The 19,432-nt window shown below is 58.5% G+C and overlaps 1 protein-coding gene across 1 annotated transcript in view; it reads left to right on the top strand.

The window, feature by feature from the left end:
• Positions 1 to 9,641: 9,641 nt before the first annotated feature.
• The window catches only part of LOC132386953 (chymotrypsin-like protease CTRL-1), a gene marked incomplete at its 5' end in the record, with an annotated part of 40,622 nt that continues 30,831 nt past the window's right edge, over positions 9,642 to 19,432 (top strand). Inside the window, 5 exons of the mRNA XM_059959308.1 lie at positions 9,642 to 9,765; positions 10,001 to 10,129; positions 10,390 to 10,470; positions 11,200 to 11,340; positions 18,890 to 19,020. Of these exons, the coding sequence (XP_059815291.1) occupies positions 9,642 to 9,765; positions 10,001 to 10,129; positions 10,390 to 10,470; positions 11,200 to 11,340; positions 18,890 to 19,020 (606 nt within the window). The remainder of the gene's footprint in view (positions 9,766 to 10,000; positions 10,130 to 10,389; positions 10,471 to 11,199; positions 11,341 to 18,889; positions 19,021 to 19,432) is intronic.

The raw sequence follows: 19,432 nt of genomic DNA, 5'->3' as shown, positions 1-19,432 counted from the left end.
GGGGGGGAGAGACGGATGGAGGGAGAGAGACGGATGGAGAGTGGGAGAGATGGGTGTGGGGGGGGAGAGACGGATGGAGGGAGAGAGACGGATGGGGAGTGGGTGAGATGGGTGTGGTGGGGGGAGAATGGATGGAGGGAGAGAGACGGATGGGGAGTGGGAGAGATGGGTGTGGGGGGGGAGAATGGATGGAGGGAGAAGAATGAAGGGAGAGTGGGAGAGATGGGTGTGGGGGGGGAGAATGGATGGAGGGAGAGAGACGGATGGGGAGTGGGAGAGATGGGTGTGGGGGGGGAGAGAACGGATGGAGGGAGAGAGACGGATGGGGAGTGGGAGAGATGGGTGTGGGGGGGGAGAGAATGGATGGAGGGAGAGAGACGGATGGGGAGTGGGAGAGATGGGTGTGGGGGGAGAGAATGGATGGAGGGAGAGAGACGGAATGGGGAGTGGGAGAGATGGGTGTGGGGGGGAGAGAATGGATGGAGGGAGAGAGACGGATGGGGAGTGGGAGAGATGGGTGTGGGGGGGAGAGAACGGATGGAGGGAGAGAGACGGATGGGGAGTGGGAGAGATGGGTGTGGGGGGGAGAGAATGGATGGAGGGAGAGAGACGGATGGGGAGTGGGAGAGATGGGTGTGGGGGGAGAGAATGGATGGAGGGAGAGAGACGGATGGGGAGTGGGGAGAGATGGGTGTGGGGGGGGAGAGAATGGATGGAGGGGAGAGAGACGGATGGGGAGTGGGAGAGATGGGTGTGGGGGGGAGAGAATGGATGGAGGGAGAGGGACGGATGGCGAGTGGGAGAGATGGGTGTGGGGGGGAGAGAATGGATGGAGGGAGAGAGACGGATGGGGAGTGGGAGAGATGGGTGTGGGGGGGGAGAGAATGGATGGAGGGAGAGAGACGGATGGGGAGTGGGAGAGATGGGTGTGGGGGGGAGAGGAATGGATGGAGGGAGAGAGACGGAAGGGGAGTGGGAGAGATGGGTGTGGGAGGAGGAGAATGGATGGAGGGAGAGAGAGGGATGGGGAGTGGGATAGGTGGGTGTGGGGGGGAGAGAATGGGATGGAGGGAGAGAGACGGATGGAGACGGGGAGAGATGGGTGTGGGGGAGAGAATGGATGGAGGGAGAGAGACGGATGGAGAGTGGGAGAGATGGGTGTGGGGGGAAGAGAATGGATGGAGGGAGAGAGACGGATGGGAGTGGGAGAGATGGGGTGTGGGCGGGAGAAATGGATGGAGGGAGAGAGACGGATGGGGAGTGGGAGAGATGGGTGTGGGGGGGAGAGAATGGATGGAGGGAGAGAGACGGATGGGGAGTGGGAGAGAATGGGTGTGGGGGGGGAGGGATGGAGGGAGAGAGACGGATGGAGAGTGGGAGAGATGGGTGTGGGGGGGAGAGAACGGATGGAGGGAGAGTGACGGATGGAGAGGGGGAGAGAATGGATGGAGGGAGAGAGACGGATGGGGAGTGGGGAGAGATGGTTGTGGGGGGGGGAGAATGGATGGAGGGAGAGAGACGGATGGAGAGTGGGAGAGATGGGTGTGGGGGGGAGAGAACGGATGGAGGGAGAGTGACGGATGGAGAGGGGGAGAGAATGGATGGAGGGAGAGAGACGGATGGGGAGTGGGAGAGATGGGTGTGGGGGGGGAGAGAATGGATGGAGGGAGAGAGACGGATGGGGAGTGGGAGAGATGGGTGTGGGGGGGAGAGAACGGATGGTGGGAGAGAGACGGATGGGGAGTGGGAGAGATGGGTGTGGGGGGGAGAGAATGGATGGAGGGAGAGAGGGATGGGGAGTGGGAGAGATGGGTGTGGGGGTGGGAGAATGGATGGAGGGAGAGAGACGGATGGGGAGTGGGAGAGATGGGTGTGGGGGGAAGAGAATGGATGGAGGGAGAGAGACGGATGGGGAGTGGGGGAGATGGTGTGGGGGAAGAGAATGGATGGAGGGAGAGAGACGGATGGAGAGTGGGAGAGATGGGTGTGGGGGGAAGAGAATGGATGGAGGGACAGAGACGGATGGGGAGTGGGAGAGATGGGGTGTGGGGGGGAGAGAATGGATGGAGGGAGAGAGACGGATGGGGAGTGGGAGAGATGGGTGTGGGGGGGAGAGAATGGATGGAGGGAGAGAGACGGATGGGGAGTGGGGAGAGAGACGGATGGGGAGTGGGAGAGATGTGGTGTGTGGGGGGAGAATGGATGGAGGGAGAGAGACGGATGGGGAGTGGGAGAGATGGGTGTGGGGGGGAGAGAGAATGGATGGAGGGAGAGAGACGGATGGGGAGTGGGGAGAGATGGGTGTGGGGGGGAGAGAATGGATGGAGGGAGAGGGACGGATGGCGAGTGGGAGAGATGGGTGTGGGGGGGAGAGAATGGATGGAGGGAGAGAGACGGATGGGGAGTGGGAGAGATGGGTGTGGGGGGGAGAGAATGGATGGAGGGAGAGAGACGGATGGGGAGTGGGAGATGGGTGTGGGGGGGAGAGAATGGATGGAGGGAGAGAGACGGAAGTGGAGTGGGAGAGATGGGTGTGGGAGGAGGAGAATGGATGGAGGGAGAGAGAGGGATGGGGAGTGGGATAGGTGGGTGTGGGGGGGAGAGAATGGATGGAGGGAGAGAGACGGATGGAGACGGGGAGAGATGGGTGTGGGGGAGAGAATGGATGGAGGGAGAGAGACGGATGGAGAGTGGGAGAGATGGGTGTGGGGGGAAGAGAATGGATGGAGGGAGAGAGACGGATGGGAGTGGGAGAGAGACGGATGGGGAGTGGGAGAGAGACGGATGGGCAGTGGGAGAGATGGGTGTGGGGGGGAGAGAATGGATGGAGGGAGAGAGACGGATGGGGAGTGGAGAGATGGGTGTGGGGGGGAGAGAATGGATGGAGGGAGAGAGACGGATGGGGAGTGGGAGAGATGGGTGTGGGGGGGGAGAGAATGGATGGGAGGGAGAGAGACGGATGGGGAGTGGGAGAGTGGGTGTGGGGGGGGAGGGATGGAGGGAGAGAGACGGATGGAGAGTGGAGAGATGGGTGTGGGGGGGAGAGAACGGATGGAGGGAGAGTGACGGATGGAGAGGGGGAGAGACTGGATGGAGGGAGAGAGACGGATGGGGAGTGGGAGAGATGGGTGTGGGGGGGGAGAATGGATGGAGGGAGAGAGACGGATGGAGAGTGGGAGAGATGGGTGTGGGGGGAGAGAACGGATGGAGGGAGAGTGACGGATGGAGAGGGGAGAGAATGGATGGAGGGAGAGAGACGGATGGGGAGTGGGAGAGATGGGTGTGGGGGGGAGAGAATGGATGGAGGGAGAGAGACGGATGGGAGTGGAGAGATGGTGTGGGGAGGGAGAGAACGGATGGAGGGAGAGAGACGGATGGGGAGTGGGAGAGATGGGTGTGGGGGGGAGAGAATGGATGGAGGGAGAGAGACGGATGGGGGAGTGGGAGAGATGGGTGTGGGGGAGAGAATGGATGGAGGGAGAGAGACGGATGGGGAGTGGGAGAGATGGGTGTGGGGGGGAGAGAAGGATGGAGGGAGAGAGACGGATGGGGAGTGGGAGAGATGGGTGTGGGGGGGAGAGAATGGATGGAGGGAGAGGGACGGATGGCGAGTGGGAGAGATGGGTGTGGGGGGGAGAGAATGGATGGAGGGAGAGAGACGGATGGGGAGTGGGAGAGATGGGTGTGGGGGGGGAGAGAATGGATGGAGGGAGAGAGACGGATGGGGAGTGGGAGAGATGGGTGTGGGGGGAGAGAATGATGGAGGGAGAGAGACGGAAGGGGAGTGGGAGAGATGGGTGTGGGAGGAGGAGAATGGATGGAGGAGAGAGAGGGATGGGAGTGGGATAGGTGGGTGTGGGGGGGAGAGAATGGATGGAGGGAGAGAGACGGATGGAGACGGGGAGAGATGGGTGTGGGGGAGAGAATGGATGGAGGGAGAGAGACGGATGGAGAGTGGGAGAGAGACGGATGGGGAGTGGGAGAGATGGGTGTGGGGGGGAGAGAATGGATGGAGTGAGAGAGACGGATGGGGAGTGGGAGAGATGGGTGTGGGGGGGAGAGAAAGGATGGAGGGAGAGAGACGGATGGGGAGTGGGAGAGATGGGTGTGGGGGGGGAAGGGATGGAGGGAGAGAGACGGATGGAGAGTGGGAGAGATGGGTGTGGGGGGAGAGAACGGATGGAGGGAGAAGTGACGGATGGAGAGGGGGAGAGAATGGATGGAGGGAGAGAGACGGATGGGGAGTGGGAGAGATGGGTGTGGGGGGGGAGAATGGATGGAGGGAGAGAGACGGATGGAGAGTGGGAGAGATGGGTGTGGGGGGAGAGAACGGATGGAGGGAGAGTGACGGATGGAGAGGGGGAGAGAATGGATGGAGGGAGAGAGACGGATGGGGAGTGGGAGAGATGGGTGTGGGGGGGAGAGAATGGATGGAGGGAGAGAGACGGATGGAGGAGTGGGAGAGATGGGTGTGGGGGGGGAGAGAACGGATGGAGGGAGAGAGACGGATGGGGAGTGGGAGAGATGGGTGTGGGGGGGAGAGAATGGATGGAAGGGAGAGAGACGGATGGGGAGTGGGAGAGATGGGTGTGGGGGGAGAGAATGGATGGAGGGAGAGAGACGGATGGGGAGTGGGAGAGATGGGTGTGGGGGGGAGAGAATGGATGGAGGGAGAGAGACGGATGGGGAGTGGGAGAGATGGGTGTGGGGGGAGAGAATGGATGGAGGGAGAGGGACGGATGGCGAGTGGAGAGATGGGTGTGGGGGGGAGAGAATGGATGGAGGGAGAGAGACGGAAGGGGAGTGGGAGAGATGGGTGTGGGAGGAGGAGAATGGATGGAGGGAGAGAGAGGATGTGGAGTGGGATAGGTGGGTGTGGGGGGGAGAGAATGGATGGAGGGAGAGAGACGGATGGAGAGGGGGAGAGGGGTGTGGGGGAGAGAATGGATGGAGGGAGAGAGACGGATGGAGAGTGGGAGAGATGGGTGTGTGGGGAAGAGCAATGGATGGAGGGAGAGAGACGGATGGGGAGTGGGAGAGAGACGGATGGGGAGTGGGAGAGAGACGGATGGGGAGTGGGAGAGAAGGGTGTGGGGGGAGAGAATGGATGGAGGGAGAGAGACGGATGGGGAGTGGGAGAGATGGGTGTGGGGGGGAGAGAATGGATGGAGGGAGAGAGACGGATGGGGAGTGGGAGAGATGGGTGTGGGGGGGGAGAGAATGGATGGAGGGAGAGAGACGGATGGGGAGTGGGAGAGATGGGTGTGGGGGGGGGGAGGGATGGAGGGAGAGAGACGGATGGAGAGTGGGTGAGATGGGTGTGGGTGGGAGAGAACGGATGGAGGGAGAGTGACGGATGGAGAGGGGGAGAGAATGGATGGAGGGAGAGAGACGGATGGGGAGTGGGAGAGATGGGTGTGTTGGGGGAGAATGGATGGAGGGAGAGAGACGGATGGAGAGTGGGAGAGATGGGTGTGGGGGGGAGAGAACGGATGGAGGGAGAGTGACGGATGGAGAGGGGGAGAGAATGGATGGAGGGAGAGAGACGGATGGGGAGTGGGAGAGATGGGTGTGGGGGGGAGAGAATGGATGGAGGGAGAGAGACGGATGGGGAGTGGGAGAGAGACGGATGGGGAGTGGGGGAGATGGGTGTGGGGGGGCGAGAATGGATGGAGGAATGGATGGAGGGAGAGAGACGGATGGAGAGTGGGAGAGATGGGTGTGGGGGGGAGAGACGGATGGAGGGAGAGAGACGGATGGGGAGTGGGAGAGATGGGTGTGGGGGGGAGAGAATGGATGGAGGGAGAGAGACGGATGGGGAGTGGGAGAGATGGGTGTGGGGGGGAGAGACGGATGGAGGGAGAGAGACGGATGGAGAGTGGGAGAGATGGGTGTGGGGGGGAGAGACGGATGGAGGGAGAGAGACGGATGGGAGTGGGTGAGATGGGTGTAGTGGGGGGAGAATGGATGGAGGGAGAGAGACGGATGGGGAGTGGGAGAGATGGGTGTGGGGGGGAGAGAATGGATGGAGGGAGAGAGACGGATGGGAGTGGGAGAGATGGGTGTGGGGGGGGGAGAACGGATGGAGGGAGAGAGACGGATGGGGAGTGGGAGAGATGGGTGTGGGGGGGAGAGAATGGATGGAGGGAGAGAGACGGATGGGGAGTGGGAGAGATGGGTGTGGGGGAGAGAATGGATGGAGGGAGAGAGACGGATGGGGAGTGGGAGAGATGGGTGTGGGGGGGAGGGAATGGATGGAGGGAGAGGGACGGATGGCGAGTGGGAGAGATGGGTGTGGGGGAGAGAATGGATGGAGGGAGAGAGACGGATGGGGAGTGGGAGAGATGGGTGTGGGGGGGAGGGAATGGATGGAGGGAGAGGGACGGATGGCGAGTGGGAGAGATGGGTGTGGGGGGGAGAGAATGGATGGAGGGAGAGAGACGGATGGGGAGTGGGAGAGATGGGTGTGGGGGGGAGAGAATGGATGGAGGGAGAGAGACGGATGGAGAGTGGGAGAGATGGGTGTGGGGGGGAGAGAACGGATGGAGGGAGAGTGACGGATGGAGAGGGGGAGAGAATGGATGGAGGGAGAGAGACGGATGGGGAGTGGGAGAGATGGGTGTGTTGGGGGAGAATGGATGGAGGGAGAGAGACGGATGGAGAGTGGGAGAGATGGGTGTGGGGGGGAGAGAACGGATGGAGGGAGAGTGACGGATGGAGAGGGGGAGAGAATGGATGGAGGGAGAGAGACGGATGGGGAGTGGGAGAGATGGGTGTGGGGGGGAGAGAATGGATGGAGGGAGAGAGACGGATGGGGAGTGGGAGAGAGACGGATGGGGAGTGGGGGAGATGGGTGTGGGGGGGCGAGAATGGATGGAGGGAGAGAGACGGATGGGGAGTGGGAGAGATGGGTGTGGGGGGGGGAGGGATGGAGGGAGAGAGACGGATGGAGAGTGGGTGAGATGGGTGTGGGTGGGAGAGAACGGATGGAGGGAGAGTGACGGATGGAGAGGGGGAGAGAATGGATGGAGGGAGAGAGACGGATGGGGAGTGGGAGAGATGGGTGTGTTGGGGAGAATGGATGGAGGGAGAGAGACGGATGGAGAGTGGGAGAGATGGGTGTGGGGGGGAGAGAACGGATGGAGGGAGAGTGACGGATGGAGAGGGGGAGAGAATGGATGGAGGGAGAGAGACGGATGGGGAGTGGGAGAGATGGGTGTGGGGGGGGAGAGAATGGATGGAGGGAGAGAGACGGATGGGGAGTGGGAGAGAGACGGATGGGGAGTGGGGGAGATGGGTGTGGGAGGAGGAGAATGGATGGAGGGAGAGAGAGGGATGTGGAGTGGGATAGGTGGGTGTGGGGGGGAGAGAATGGATGGAGGGAGAGAGACGGATGGAGAGGGGGAGAGGGGTGTGGGGGAGAGAATGGATGGAGGGAGAGAGACGGATGGAGAGTGGGAGAGATGGTGTGTGGGAAGAAAAGGAGGAAGAAGAATGGATGGAGGGAGAGAGACGGATGGGGAGTGGGAGAGAGACGGATGGGGAGTGGGAGAGAGACGGATGGGGAGTGGGAGAGATGGGTGTGGGGGGGAGAGAATGGATGGAGGGAGAGAGACGGATGGGGAGTGGGAGAGATGGGTGTGGGGGGGAGAGAATGGATGGAGGGAGAGAGACGGATGGGGAGTGGGAGAGATGGGTGTGGGGGGGGAGAGAATGGATGGAGGGAGAGAGACGGATGGGGAGTGGGAGAGATGGGTGTGGGGGGGGAGGGATGGAGGGAGAGAGACGGATGGAGAGTGGGTGAGATGGGTGTGGGTGGGAGAGAACGGATGGAGGGAGAGTGACGGATGGAGAGGGGGAGAGAATGGATGGAGGGAGAGAGACGGATGGGGAGTGGGAGAGATGGGTGTGTTGGGGGAGAATGGATGGAGGGAGAGAGACGGATGGAGAGTGGGAGAGATGGGTGTGGGGGGGAGAGAACGGATGGAGGGAGAGTGACGGATGGAGAGGGGGAGAGAATGGATGGAGGGAGAGAGACGGATGGGGAGTGGGAGAGATGGGTGTGGGGGGGAGAGAATGGATGGAGGGAGAGAGACGGATGGGGAGTGGGAGAGAGACGGATGGGGAGTGGGGGAGATGGGTGTGGGGGGGCGAGAATGGATGGAGGGAGAGAGACGGATGGAGAGTGGGAGAGATGGGTGTGGGGGGGAGAGACGGATGGAGGGAGAGAGACGGATGGGGAGTGGGAGAGATGGGTGTGGGGGGGAGAGAATGGATGGAGGGAGAGAGACGGATGGGGAGTGGGAGAGATGGGTGTGGGGGGGAGAGACGGATGGAGGGAGAGAGACGGATGGAGAGTGGGAGAGATGGGTGTGGGGGGGAGAGACGGATGGAGGGAGAGAGACGGATGGGGAGTGGGTGAGATGGGTGTAGTGGGGGGAGAATGGATGGAGGGAGAGAGACGGATGGGGAGTGGGAGAGATGGGTGTGGGGGGGAGAGAATGGATGGAGGGAGAGAGACGGATGGGGAGTGGGAGAGATGGGTGTGGGGGGGGGAGAACGGATGGAGGGAGAGAGACGGATGGGGAGTGGGAGAGATGGGTGTGGGGGGGAGAGAATGGATGGAGGGAGAGAGACGGATGGGGAGTGGGAGAGATGGGTGTGGGGGAGAGAATGGATGGAGGGAGAGAGACGGATGGGGAGTGGGAGAGATGGGTGTGGGGGGGAGGGAATGGATGGAGGGAGAGGGACGGATGGCGAGTGGGAGAGATGGGTGTGGGGGAGAGAATGGATGGAGGGAGAGAGACGGATGGGGAGTGGGAGAGATGGGTGTGGGGGGGAGGGAATGGATGGAGGGAGAGGGACGGATGGCGAGTGGGAGAGATGGGTGTGGGGGGGAGAGAATGGATGGAGGGAGAGAGACGGATGGGGAGTGGGAGAGATGGGTGTGGGGGGGAGAGAATGGATGGAGGGAGAGAGACGGATGGGGAGTGGGAGAGATGGGTGTGGGGGGGAGAGAATGGATGGAGGGAGAGAGACGGAAGGGGAGTGGGAGAGATGGGTGTGGGAGGAGGAGAATGGATGGAGGGAGAGAGAGGGATGGGGAGTGGGATAGGTGGGTGTGTGGGGGAGAGAATGGATGGAGGGAGAGAGACGGATGGAGAGTGGGAGAGATGGGTGTGGGGGGAAGAGAATGGATGGAGGGAGAGAGACGGACGGGGAGTGGGAGAGAGACGGATGGGGAGTGGGAGAGAGACGGATGGGGAGTGGGAGAGATGGGTGTGGGGGGGAGAGAATGGATGGAGGGAGAGAGATGGATGGGGAGTGGGAGAGATGGGTGTGGGGGGGAGAGAATGGATGGAGGGTGAGAGACGGATGGGGAGTGGGAGATGGGTGTGGGGGGGAGAATGGATGGAGGGAGAAGGGGCTTAGGACCTTATTTCGACTGCCTCTGCCAACCTTCTCACCCACAGCCTGTCCCTCCCCATCTCCATTCCTTTGGCGAGGGGTGATGGGGAGTTATTGGGATGGGAGACGTGGTCTATGGCAGATGATCTGGAGGGGTTGAGGATGAGTGGGGGGGTGTTATTCAGATGTGATGCTCCCCATCTGCACCTGCTGAGCCGCCATTCCATCCGCAGACACATGCAGTCTCAAACCGTGTAGAGTTCCACGCTTTCTGCTTCGCCTCCCGTGTCCTGTTCGAGGTCAGTTCCAATTCCGAGCCCCTGTTCGCCGAGGATTTCCACGACTTCAACTACACAGGTCAGGACCACGTCCTCACTCCCCCCCTCATCCCCTCACTGCCCTACTCTCCCTGTCCTCTCTCCCCCCCCATCCTGTCTCTCCCTCCCCTCTCACCCCTACCTTCTCCGTCCACTCATTCTTTCCCACTCCGCCCCTCCCTCTTACCCCGCCTTCTCCCCCACTCCTCCCCTTCTCTTCTCCCCCTCTACCTCCCTCCCCTCCCCACTCATGACCTGTACATTGCTGATTCCAGCCTACCTCTCCGAGATGGGCACCAACATCAGTGGGGCATTGGACCACACCCTGGGATACATCAAGCAGGCCGTGTCTGCAACTCCTCCGGAAACTCTCACCCGACAAATCATCATCCTTCTCACTGACGGTAAAACCTCCACCTTCCCAATTTGTCTTCTGGGACCCAGGGGTACGGGGAAATGGTTTGCTGAAAGTGGAGAAGTGGGTTCAGGCATTTGGCACCCTGGCCTTGGTCAGTCAGGGGACTGAGTACAGCAGCTGGGTGGGGGGTGGGCATTAGAGTAATTTATTTGCTGAAGGGTCCGTTCTTCTTCCACAATCTAGAAATCAAGTCCTTGTGTGAATTAAGGTTATCTTGACATTGTGTTCTGTATTTCTGTCTGACAGGGAGACATAACGTGGGCAGGAATCCTGTAGAAGTTGTGAAGAAGATTAAGAAGGCGGTGCCCAGGGCTGAGGAGGACCTCGGTAAATACCTCCCATCACCGGGGGAGGACCGACTCTTTGGAAAGGCAGGGAGGAGGAGGGATGGCCAGTGCTAAGGTTTAACGTTGGTCTGTCACCCCCATCTCTTCCGATCTGAAGGACGAGGCAGTGGTTGAGGGAGCTGAGTGGGGAGGGGGGAATATTGTACCGCTATCCATAGATTCACCTCACCTGCACCGCCCGACCGGGAAATGAATCACCCTCCCTTTGATGGTCTGAATTGTGGAGCCAGAGGTGCTTTGGGAGCCCTGTCATCAGAAGTGACACAAGTGGTTCAAGGAGTTGATGTGTTGGGGGGGTCTTACCCCCATCTTCCCAAAGGGTGATTAGGGATGTGTGGTAAACTCTGGCAAAGCCCCACGTTCTTGATGAGGCAAGTAGCGATAGTAGAGATGGGCAATAGTTGCTGGGAAGACCACACCTGCACAAAGGTATTGTCTTGGTCTTGTGATGGGCAATTAGTTATGGCAGACCCCCACCATCTTGAGGAGGCAATTGTGATAAATGTTGTCGTTCCCCACCCTCTTGAGGGGTGATCAGGGATGGGCAATAAATGCTGGCAAGTTCCCCACTTTCCCGAGGGGTGATTGATGATGGACAATAAATGCTGGTCTGCCAGTATCTCCCATCATGCCTTGCTGCTGCCTGGAGACACTCTGATGTGGGGCATGCTGGGAGAAAACTCATTGTTTTCTTTATGTTCTGTCCCAGACGTATTTGCCATTGGGATTGGCGATGGGAGTAAGGAGGAGCTTGAGCAACTTGTCACTAGCCAGGATGAACCACGCACTTTTTACTTTGCCAACTACAACCAACTGGAGGAGCTCACCCAACTCACCAGGAGGCCAGAGGGTACGTCCCACATCATTGGGCTAACTTCCCTGTCAAACTGCTCCCCACTCCTATCTGTTCATGGCTTTCTGGACTCCAACCGTTCCTAATCACACTCAAAGGGACCCCAGCCCCATCCCTTCCTCATTTACTCCCATTGTCCACATTCCCAATGGAATCTCCTCTTTCGATTCACTTCCACCACCCAAATTCCCAATGGGACCCCACCTCTTCCTATTCACTCCACCATCAACAACCCTAATGGAACTCCACACCTTTCCCATTCACATCCATCATCAGCATTCCCAACGGGACCTCACCCTTTCCCATTCACTCACACCGTGCACACTCCCAAAGGGACCCCACCTCTTCCCATTCACTCCCACCGTCCACACTCTCAATGGGACCCCACCTCTTCCCATTAACTCCCACCGTCCACACTCCCAAAGGGACCCCACCTCTTCCCATTCACTCCCACCGTCCACACTCCCAAAGGGACCCCACATGTTCCCATTCACTCCCACCGTCCACACTCCCAAAGGGACCCCACCTCTTCCCATTCACTCCCACCGTCCACACTCTCAATAGGACCCCATCTCTTCCCATTCACTCCCACCGTCCACACTCTCAATGGGACCCCATCTCTTCCCATTCACTCCCACCGTCCACACTCTTAATAGGACCCCATCTCTTCCCATTCACTCCCACTGTCCACACTCTCAATGGGACCCCACCTCTTCCCATTCACTCCCACTGTCCACACTCTCAATAGGACCCCATCTCTTCCCATTCACTCCCACCGTCCACACTCCCAAAGGGACCCCACCTCTTCCCATTCACTCCCACCGTCCACACTCTTAATAGGACCCCATCTCTTCCCATTCACTCCCACCGTCCACACTCCCAAAGGGACCCCACCCCTTCCCATTCACTTCCACCACCCAAATTCCCAATGGGACCCCACCTCTTCCCATTCACTCCACCATCGACCTAATGGGACCCCATCTCTTCCCATTCACTCCCATCGTCCACACTCTCGATGGGACCCCACCTCTTCCCATTCACTCCCACCGTCCACACTCTTAATAGGACCCCATCTCTTCCCATTCACTCCCACCGTCCACACTCTCAATGGGACCCCACCTCTTCCCATTCACTCCCACCGTCCACACTCTCAATGGGACCCCACCTCTTCCCATTCACTCCCACCGTCCACACTCTTAATAGGACCCCACCTCTTCCCATTCACTCCCACTGTCCACACTCTTAATAGGACCCCACCTCTTCCCATTCACTCCCACTGTCCACACTCTTAATAGGACCACACCTCTTCCCATTCACTCCCACTGTCCACACTCTTAATAGGACCCCATCTCTTCCCATTCACTCCCACTGTCCACACTCTTAATAGGACCCCACCTCTTCCCATTCACTCCCACTGTCCACACTCTTAATAGGACCCCACCTCTTCCCATTCACTCCCACTGTCCACACTCTTAATAGGACCCCACCTCTTCCCATTCACTCCCACCGTCCACACTCTCAATGGGACCCCACCTCTTCCCATTCACTCCCACCGTCCATACTCTTAATAGGACCCCATCTCTTCCCATTCACTCCCACCGTCCACACTCTTAATAGGACCCCACCTCTTCCCATTCACTCCCACCGTCCACACTCTCAATGGGACCCCACCTCTTCCCATTCACTCCCACCGTCCACACTCTTAATAGGACCCCATCTCTTCCCATTCACTCCCACCATCCACACTCTTAATAGGACCCCATCTCTTCCCATTCACTCCCACCGTCCACATTCTCAATGGGACCCCACCTCTTCCCATTCACTCCCACCGTCCACACTCTTAATAGGACCCCACCTCTTCCCATTCACTCCCACCGTCCACACTCTCGATGGGACCCCACCCCTTCCCATTCACTCCCACCGTCCACACTCTCAATGGGACCCCACCCCTTCCCATTCACTCCCACCGTCCACACTCTCAATGGGACCCCATCTCTTCCCATTCACTCCCACTGTCCACACTCTCAATGGGACCCCACCTCTTCCCATTCCCTCCCACTGTCCACACTCTTAATGGGACCCCACATCTTCCCATTCACTCCCACTGTCCACACTCTCAGTGGGACCCCACCTCTTCCCATTCACTCCCACCGTCCACACTCTCAATGGGACCCCATCTCTTCCCATTCACTCCCACCGTCCACACTCTCAATGGGACCCCACCTCTTCCCATTCCCTCACACCGTCCACACTCTCAATGGGACCCCACCCCTTCCCATTCACTCCCACCGTCCACACTCTCAATGGGACCCCATCTCTTCCCATTCACTCCCACCGTCCACACTCCCAAAGGGACCCCACCTCTTCCCATTCACTCCCACCGTCCACACTCTCAATGGAACCCCACCTCTTCCCATTCACTCCCACCGTCCACACTCTCAATGGGACCCCACCTCTTCCCATTCACTCCCACCGTCCACACTCTCAATGGGACCCCACCTCTTCCCATTCACTCCCACCGTCCACACTCTCAATGGGACCCCATCTCTTCCCATTCACTCCCACCGTCCACACTCTCAATGGGACCCCATCTCTTCCCATTCACTCCCACCGTCCACACTCTCAATGGGACCCCACCTCTTCCCATTCACTCCCACTGTCCACACTCTTAATAGGACCCCATCTCTTCCCATTCACTCCCACCGTCCACACTCTTAATAGGACCCCATCTCTTCCCATTCACTCCCACCGTCCACACTCTTAATAGGACCCCATCTCTTCCCATTCACTCCCACCGTCCACACTCTCAATGGGACCCCACCTCTTCCCATTCACTCCCACTGTCCACACTCTTAATAGGACCCCATCTCTTCCCATTCACTCCCACCGTCCACATTCTTAATAGGACCCCATCTCTTCCCATTCACTCCCACCGTCCACACTCTTAATAGGACCCCATCTCCTCCCATTCACTCCCACTGTCCACACTCTCAATGGGACCCCATCTCTTCCCATTCACTCCCACTGTCCACATTCTTAATGGGACCCCACCTCTTCCCATTCACTCCCACTGTCCACACTCTTAATAGGACCCCATCTCTTCCCATTCACTCCCACCGTCCACACTCTTAATAGGACCCCATCTCTTCCCATTCACTCCCACCGTCCACACTCTTAATAGGACCCCATCTCCTCCCATTCACTCCCACTGTCCACACTCTTAATAGGACCCCATCTCTTCCCATTCACTCCCACCGTCCACACTCTTAATAGGACCCCATCTCTTCCCATTCACTCCCACCGTCCACACTCTCAATGGGACCCCATCTCTTCCCATTCACTCCACCATCGACCTAATGGGACCCCATCTCTTCCCATTCACTCCCACCGTCCACACTCTTAATAGGACCCCATCTCTTCCCATTCACTCCCACCGTCCACACTCTTAATAGGACCCCATCTCTTCCCATTCACTCCCACCGTCCACACTCTTAATAGGACCCCATCTCTTCCCATTCACTCCCACCGTCCACACTCTCAATGGGACCCCACCTCTTCCCATTCACTCCCACCGTCCACACTCTCAATGGGACCCCACCTCTTCCCATTCACTCCCACCGTCCACACTCTTAATAGGACCCCATCTCTTCCCATTCACTCCCACCATCCACACTCCCAAAGGGACCCCACCCCTTCCCATTCACTCCCACCGTCCACACTCTCAATGGGAACCCACCTCTTCCCATTCACTCCCACCGTCCACACTCTCAATGGGACCCCACCTCTTCCCATTCACTCCCACCGTCCACACTCTTAATAGGACCCCATCTCTTCCCATTCACTCCCACCGTCCACACTCTCAATGGGACCCCACCTCTTCCCATTCACTCCCACCGTCCACACTCTTAATAGGACCCCACCTCTTCCCATTCACTCCCACCGTCCACACTCTCGATGGGACCCCACCCCTTCCCATTCACTCCCACCGTCCACACTCTCAATGGGACCCCACCCCTTCCCATTCACTCCCACCGTCCACACTCTCAATGGGACCCCATCTCTTCCCATTCACTCCCACTGTCCACACTCTCAATGGGACCCCACCTCTTCCCATTCACTCCCACCGTCCACACTCTTAATAGGACCCCATCTCTTCCCATTCACTCCCACCGTCCACACTCTCAATGGGACCCCACCTCTTCCCATTCACTCCCACCGTCCACACTCTTAATAGGACCCCACCTCTTCCCATTCACTCCCACCGTCCACACTCTCGATGGGACCCCACCCCTTCCCATTCACTCCCACCGTCCACACTCTCAATGGGACCCCACCCCTTCCCATTCACTCCCACCGTCCACACTCTCAATGGGACCCCATCTCTTCCCATTCACTCCCACTGTCCACACTCTCAATGGGACCCCACCTCTTCCCATTCACTCCCACTGTCCACACTCTTAATGGGACCCCACCTCTTCCCATTCACTCCCACTGTCCACACTCTCAATGGGACCCCACCTCTTCCCATTCACTCCCACCGTCCACACTCTTAATAGGACCCCACCTCTTCCCATTCACTCCCACCGTCCACACTCTCAATGGGACCCCACCTCTTCCCATTCACTCCCACCGTCCACACTCTTAATAGGACCCCACCTCTTCCCATTCACTCCCACCGTCCACACTCTCAATGGGACCCCACCTCTTCCCATTCACTCCCACCGTCCACACTCTCAATAGGACCCCACCTCTTCCCATTCACTCCCACCGTCCACACTCTCAATGGGACCCCACCTCTTCCCATTCACTCCCACCGTCCACACTCCCAAAGGGACCCCACCCCTTCCCATTCACTCCACCATCGACCTAATGGGACCCCACCTCTTCCCATTCACTCCCACCGTCCACACTCTCAATGGGACCCCACCTCTTCCCATTCACTCCCACCGTCCACACTCTCAATAGGACCCCACCTCTTCCCATTCACTCCCACGGTCCACACTCCCAAAGGGACCCCACCTCTTCCCATTCACTCCACCATCGACCTAATGGGACCCCACCTCTTCCCATTCACTCCCACCGTCCACACTCTCAATGGGACCCCATCTCTTCCCATTCACTCCCACCGTCCACACTCTCAATGGGACCCCACCTCTTCCCATTCACTCCCACTGTCCACACTCTTAATAGGACCCCATCTCTTCCCATTCACTCCCACCATCCACACTCTCAATGGGACCCCATATCTTCCCATTCACTCCCACCGTCCACACTCTTAATAGGACCCCATCTCTACCCATTCACTCCCACCGTCCACACTCTCAATGGGACCCCATCTCTTCCCATTCACTCCACCATCCACACTCTCAATGGGACCCCACCTCTTCCCATTCACTCCCACCGTCCACACTCTTAATAGGACCCCATCTCTTCCCATTCACTCCCACCGTCCACACTCCCAAAGGGACCCCACCCCTTCCCATTCACTCCCACCGTCCACACTCCCAAAGGGACCCCACCCCTTCCCATTCACTCCCACCGTCCACACTCTCAATGGGAACCCACCTCTTCCCATTCACTCCCACCGTCCACACTCTCAATGGGACCCCACCCCTTCCCATTCACTCCCACTGTCCACACTCTTAATGGGACCCCACCTCTTCCCATTCACTCCCACCGTCCACACTCCCAAAGGGACCCCACCCCTTCCCATTCACTTCCACCACCCAAATTCCCAATGGGACCCCATCTCTTCCCATTCACTCCCATCGTCCACACTCTCAATGGTACCCCACCTCTTCCCATTCACTCCCACCGTCCACACTGTCAATGGGACCCCACCTCTTCCCATTCACTCCCACTGTCCACACTCTTAATAGGACCCCATCTCTTCCCATTCACTCCCACCGTCCACACTCTCAATGGGACCCCATCTCTTCCCATTCACTCCCACTGTCCACACTCTTAATAGGACCCCATCTCTTCCCATTCACTCCCACCATCCACACTCTCAATGGGACCCCACCCCTTCCCATTCACTCCCACTGTCCACACTCTTAATAGGACCCCATCTCTTCCCATTCACTCCCACCGTCCACACTCTCAATGGGACCCCACCCTTCCCATTCACTCCCACCGTCCACACTCCCAAAGGGACCCCATCTCTTCCCATTCACTCCCACCGTCCACACTCACAATAGGACCCCATCTCTTCCCATTCACTCCCACCGTCCACACTCTCAATGGGACCCCACCCTTCCCATTCACTCCCACCGTCCACACTCCCAAAGGGACCCCATCTCTTCCCATTCACTCCCACCGTCCACACTCTCAATGGGACCCCATCTCTTCCCATTCACTCCCACTGTCCACACTCTTAATAGGACCCCATCTCTTCCCATTCACTCCCACCATCCACACTCTCAATGGGACCCCACCCCTTCCCATTCACTCCCACTGTCCACACTCTTAATAGGACCCCATCTCTTCCCATTCACTCCCACCGTCCACACTCTCAATGGGACCCCACCCTTCCCATTCACTCCCACCGTCCACACTCCCAAAGGGACCCCATCTCTTCCCATTCACTCCCACCGTCCACACTCTCAATAGGACCCCATCTCTTCCCATTCACTCCCACCGTCCACACTCTCAATGGGACCCCACCTCTTCCCATTCACTCCCACCGTCCACACTCTCAATGGGACCCCACCTCTTCCCATTCACTCCCACCGTCCACACTCTTAATAGGACCCCATCTCTTCCCATTCACTCCCACCGTCCACACTCTCAATGGGATCCCATCTCTTCCCATTCACTCCACCATCGACCTAATGGGACCCCATCTCTTCCCATTCACTCCCACCGTCCACACTCTTAATAGGACACCATCTCTTCCCATTCACTCCCACCGTCCACACTCTCAATGGGACCCCATCTCTTCCCATTCACTCCCACCGTCCACACTCTTAATAGGACCCCATCTCTTCCCATTCACTCCCACCGTCCACACTCTTAATAGGACCCCATCTCTTCCCATTCACTCCCACCGTCCACACTCTTAATAGGACCCCATCTCTTCCCATTCACTCCCACCGTCCACACTCTTAATAGGACCCCATCTCTTCCCATTCACTCCCACCGTCCACACTCTTAATAGGACCCCACCTCTTCCCATTCACTCCCACTGTCCACACTCTTAATAGGACCCCACCTCTTCCCATTCACTCCACCATCGACCTAATAGGACCCCATCTCTTCCCATTCACTCCACCATCGACCTAATGGGACCCCACCTCTTCCCATTCACTCCCACCATCCACACTCTCAATGGGACCCCATCCCTTTCCCATTCACTACAGCATCAGCACTCCCAAAGGGATTGTAAGACTTCCCATTCACTCCCATCACCACCATCTATACTACGAGTGAGACTCCTCCCTTTCTGTGTAGAAATGGGATAGAGACAGCAACAGTCACTCAGTCCAACCCAAGGGGATGACTATCGGCATGCCAACCATCACCCACTCCCTTGTATCTCTGACAGGGGATATTCCCATGGGCTGTGGGATGAGAGGTCGAAGACGCAGTCAGCGAGAGGTCGCTCGTGTTTACGGGGGAGAGGACGCGGTGGAGAAACAGTGGCCCTGGCAAATACGCATTCAAATGAGTGGGCAGGTAGGGGCAAAGAGAAATGCAAGACCAGAGGTGAAGGCAAACTGCAGCATTCAGACACTATCCCGTCGCACATTCCCGGGATCAGACAAAGGGTGACAATCTCTCTACCCTGTCCCATCACACAGTCCCAGGGTCAGACACAGAGTGAAGCTCCCTCCACACCGTCCCACCACACACTCCCGGGGTCAGACACAGAGTGAATCTCCCTCCACACCGTCCCATCACACACTCCCGGGGTCAGCCACAGAGTGAATCTCCCTCCACACCGTCCCATCACACACTCCCGGGGTCAGACACAGAGTGAATCTCCCTCCACACCGTCCCATCACACACTCCCGGGGTCAGACACAGAGTGAATCTCCCTCCACACCATCCCATCACACACTCCCGGGGTCAGCCACAGAGTGAATCT

This window comes from Hypanus sabinus, unplaced genomic scaffold, assembly GCF_030144855.1.
Source record: "Hypanus sabinus isolate sHypSab1 unplaced genomic scaffold, sHypSab1.hap1 scaffold_1413, whole genome shotgun sequence".
NCBI lineage: Eukaryota > Metazoa > Chordata > Chondrichthyes > Myliobatiformes > Dasyatidae > Hypanus > Hypanus sabinus.
Note: the sequence above shows the minus strand (reverse complement) of the source record. Positions and strands in the feature narration are given on the sequence as shown.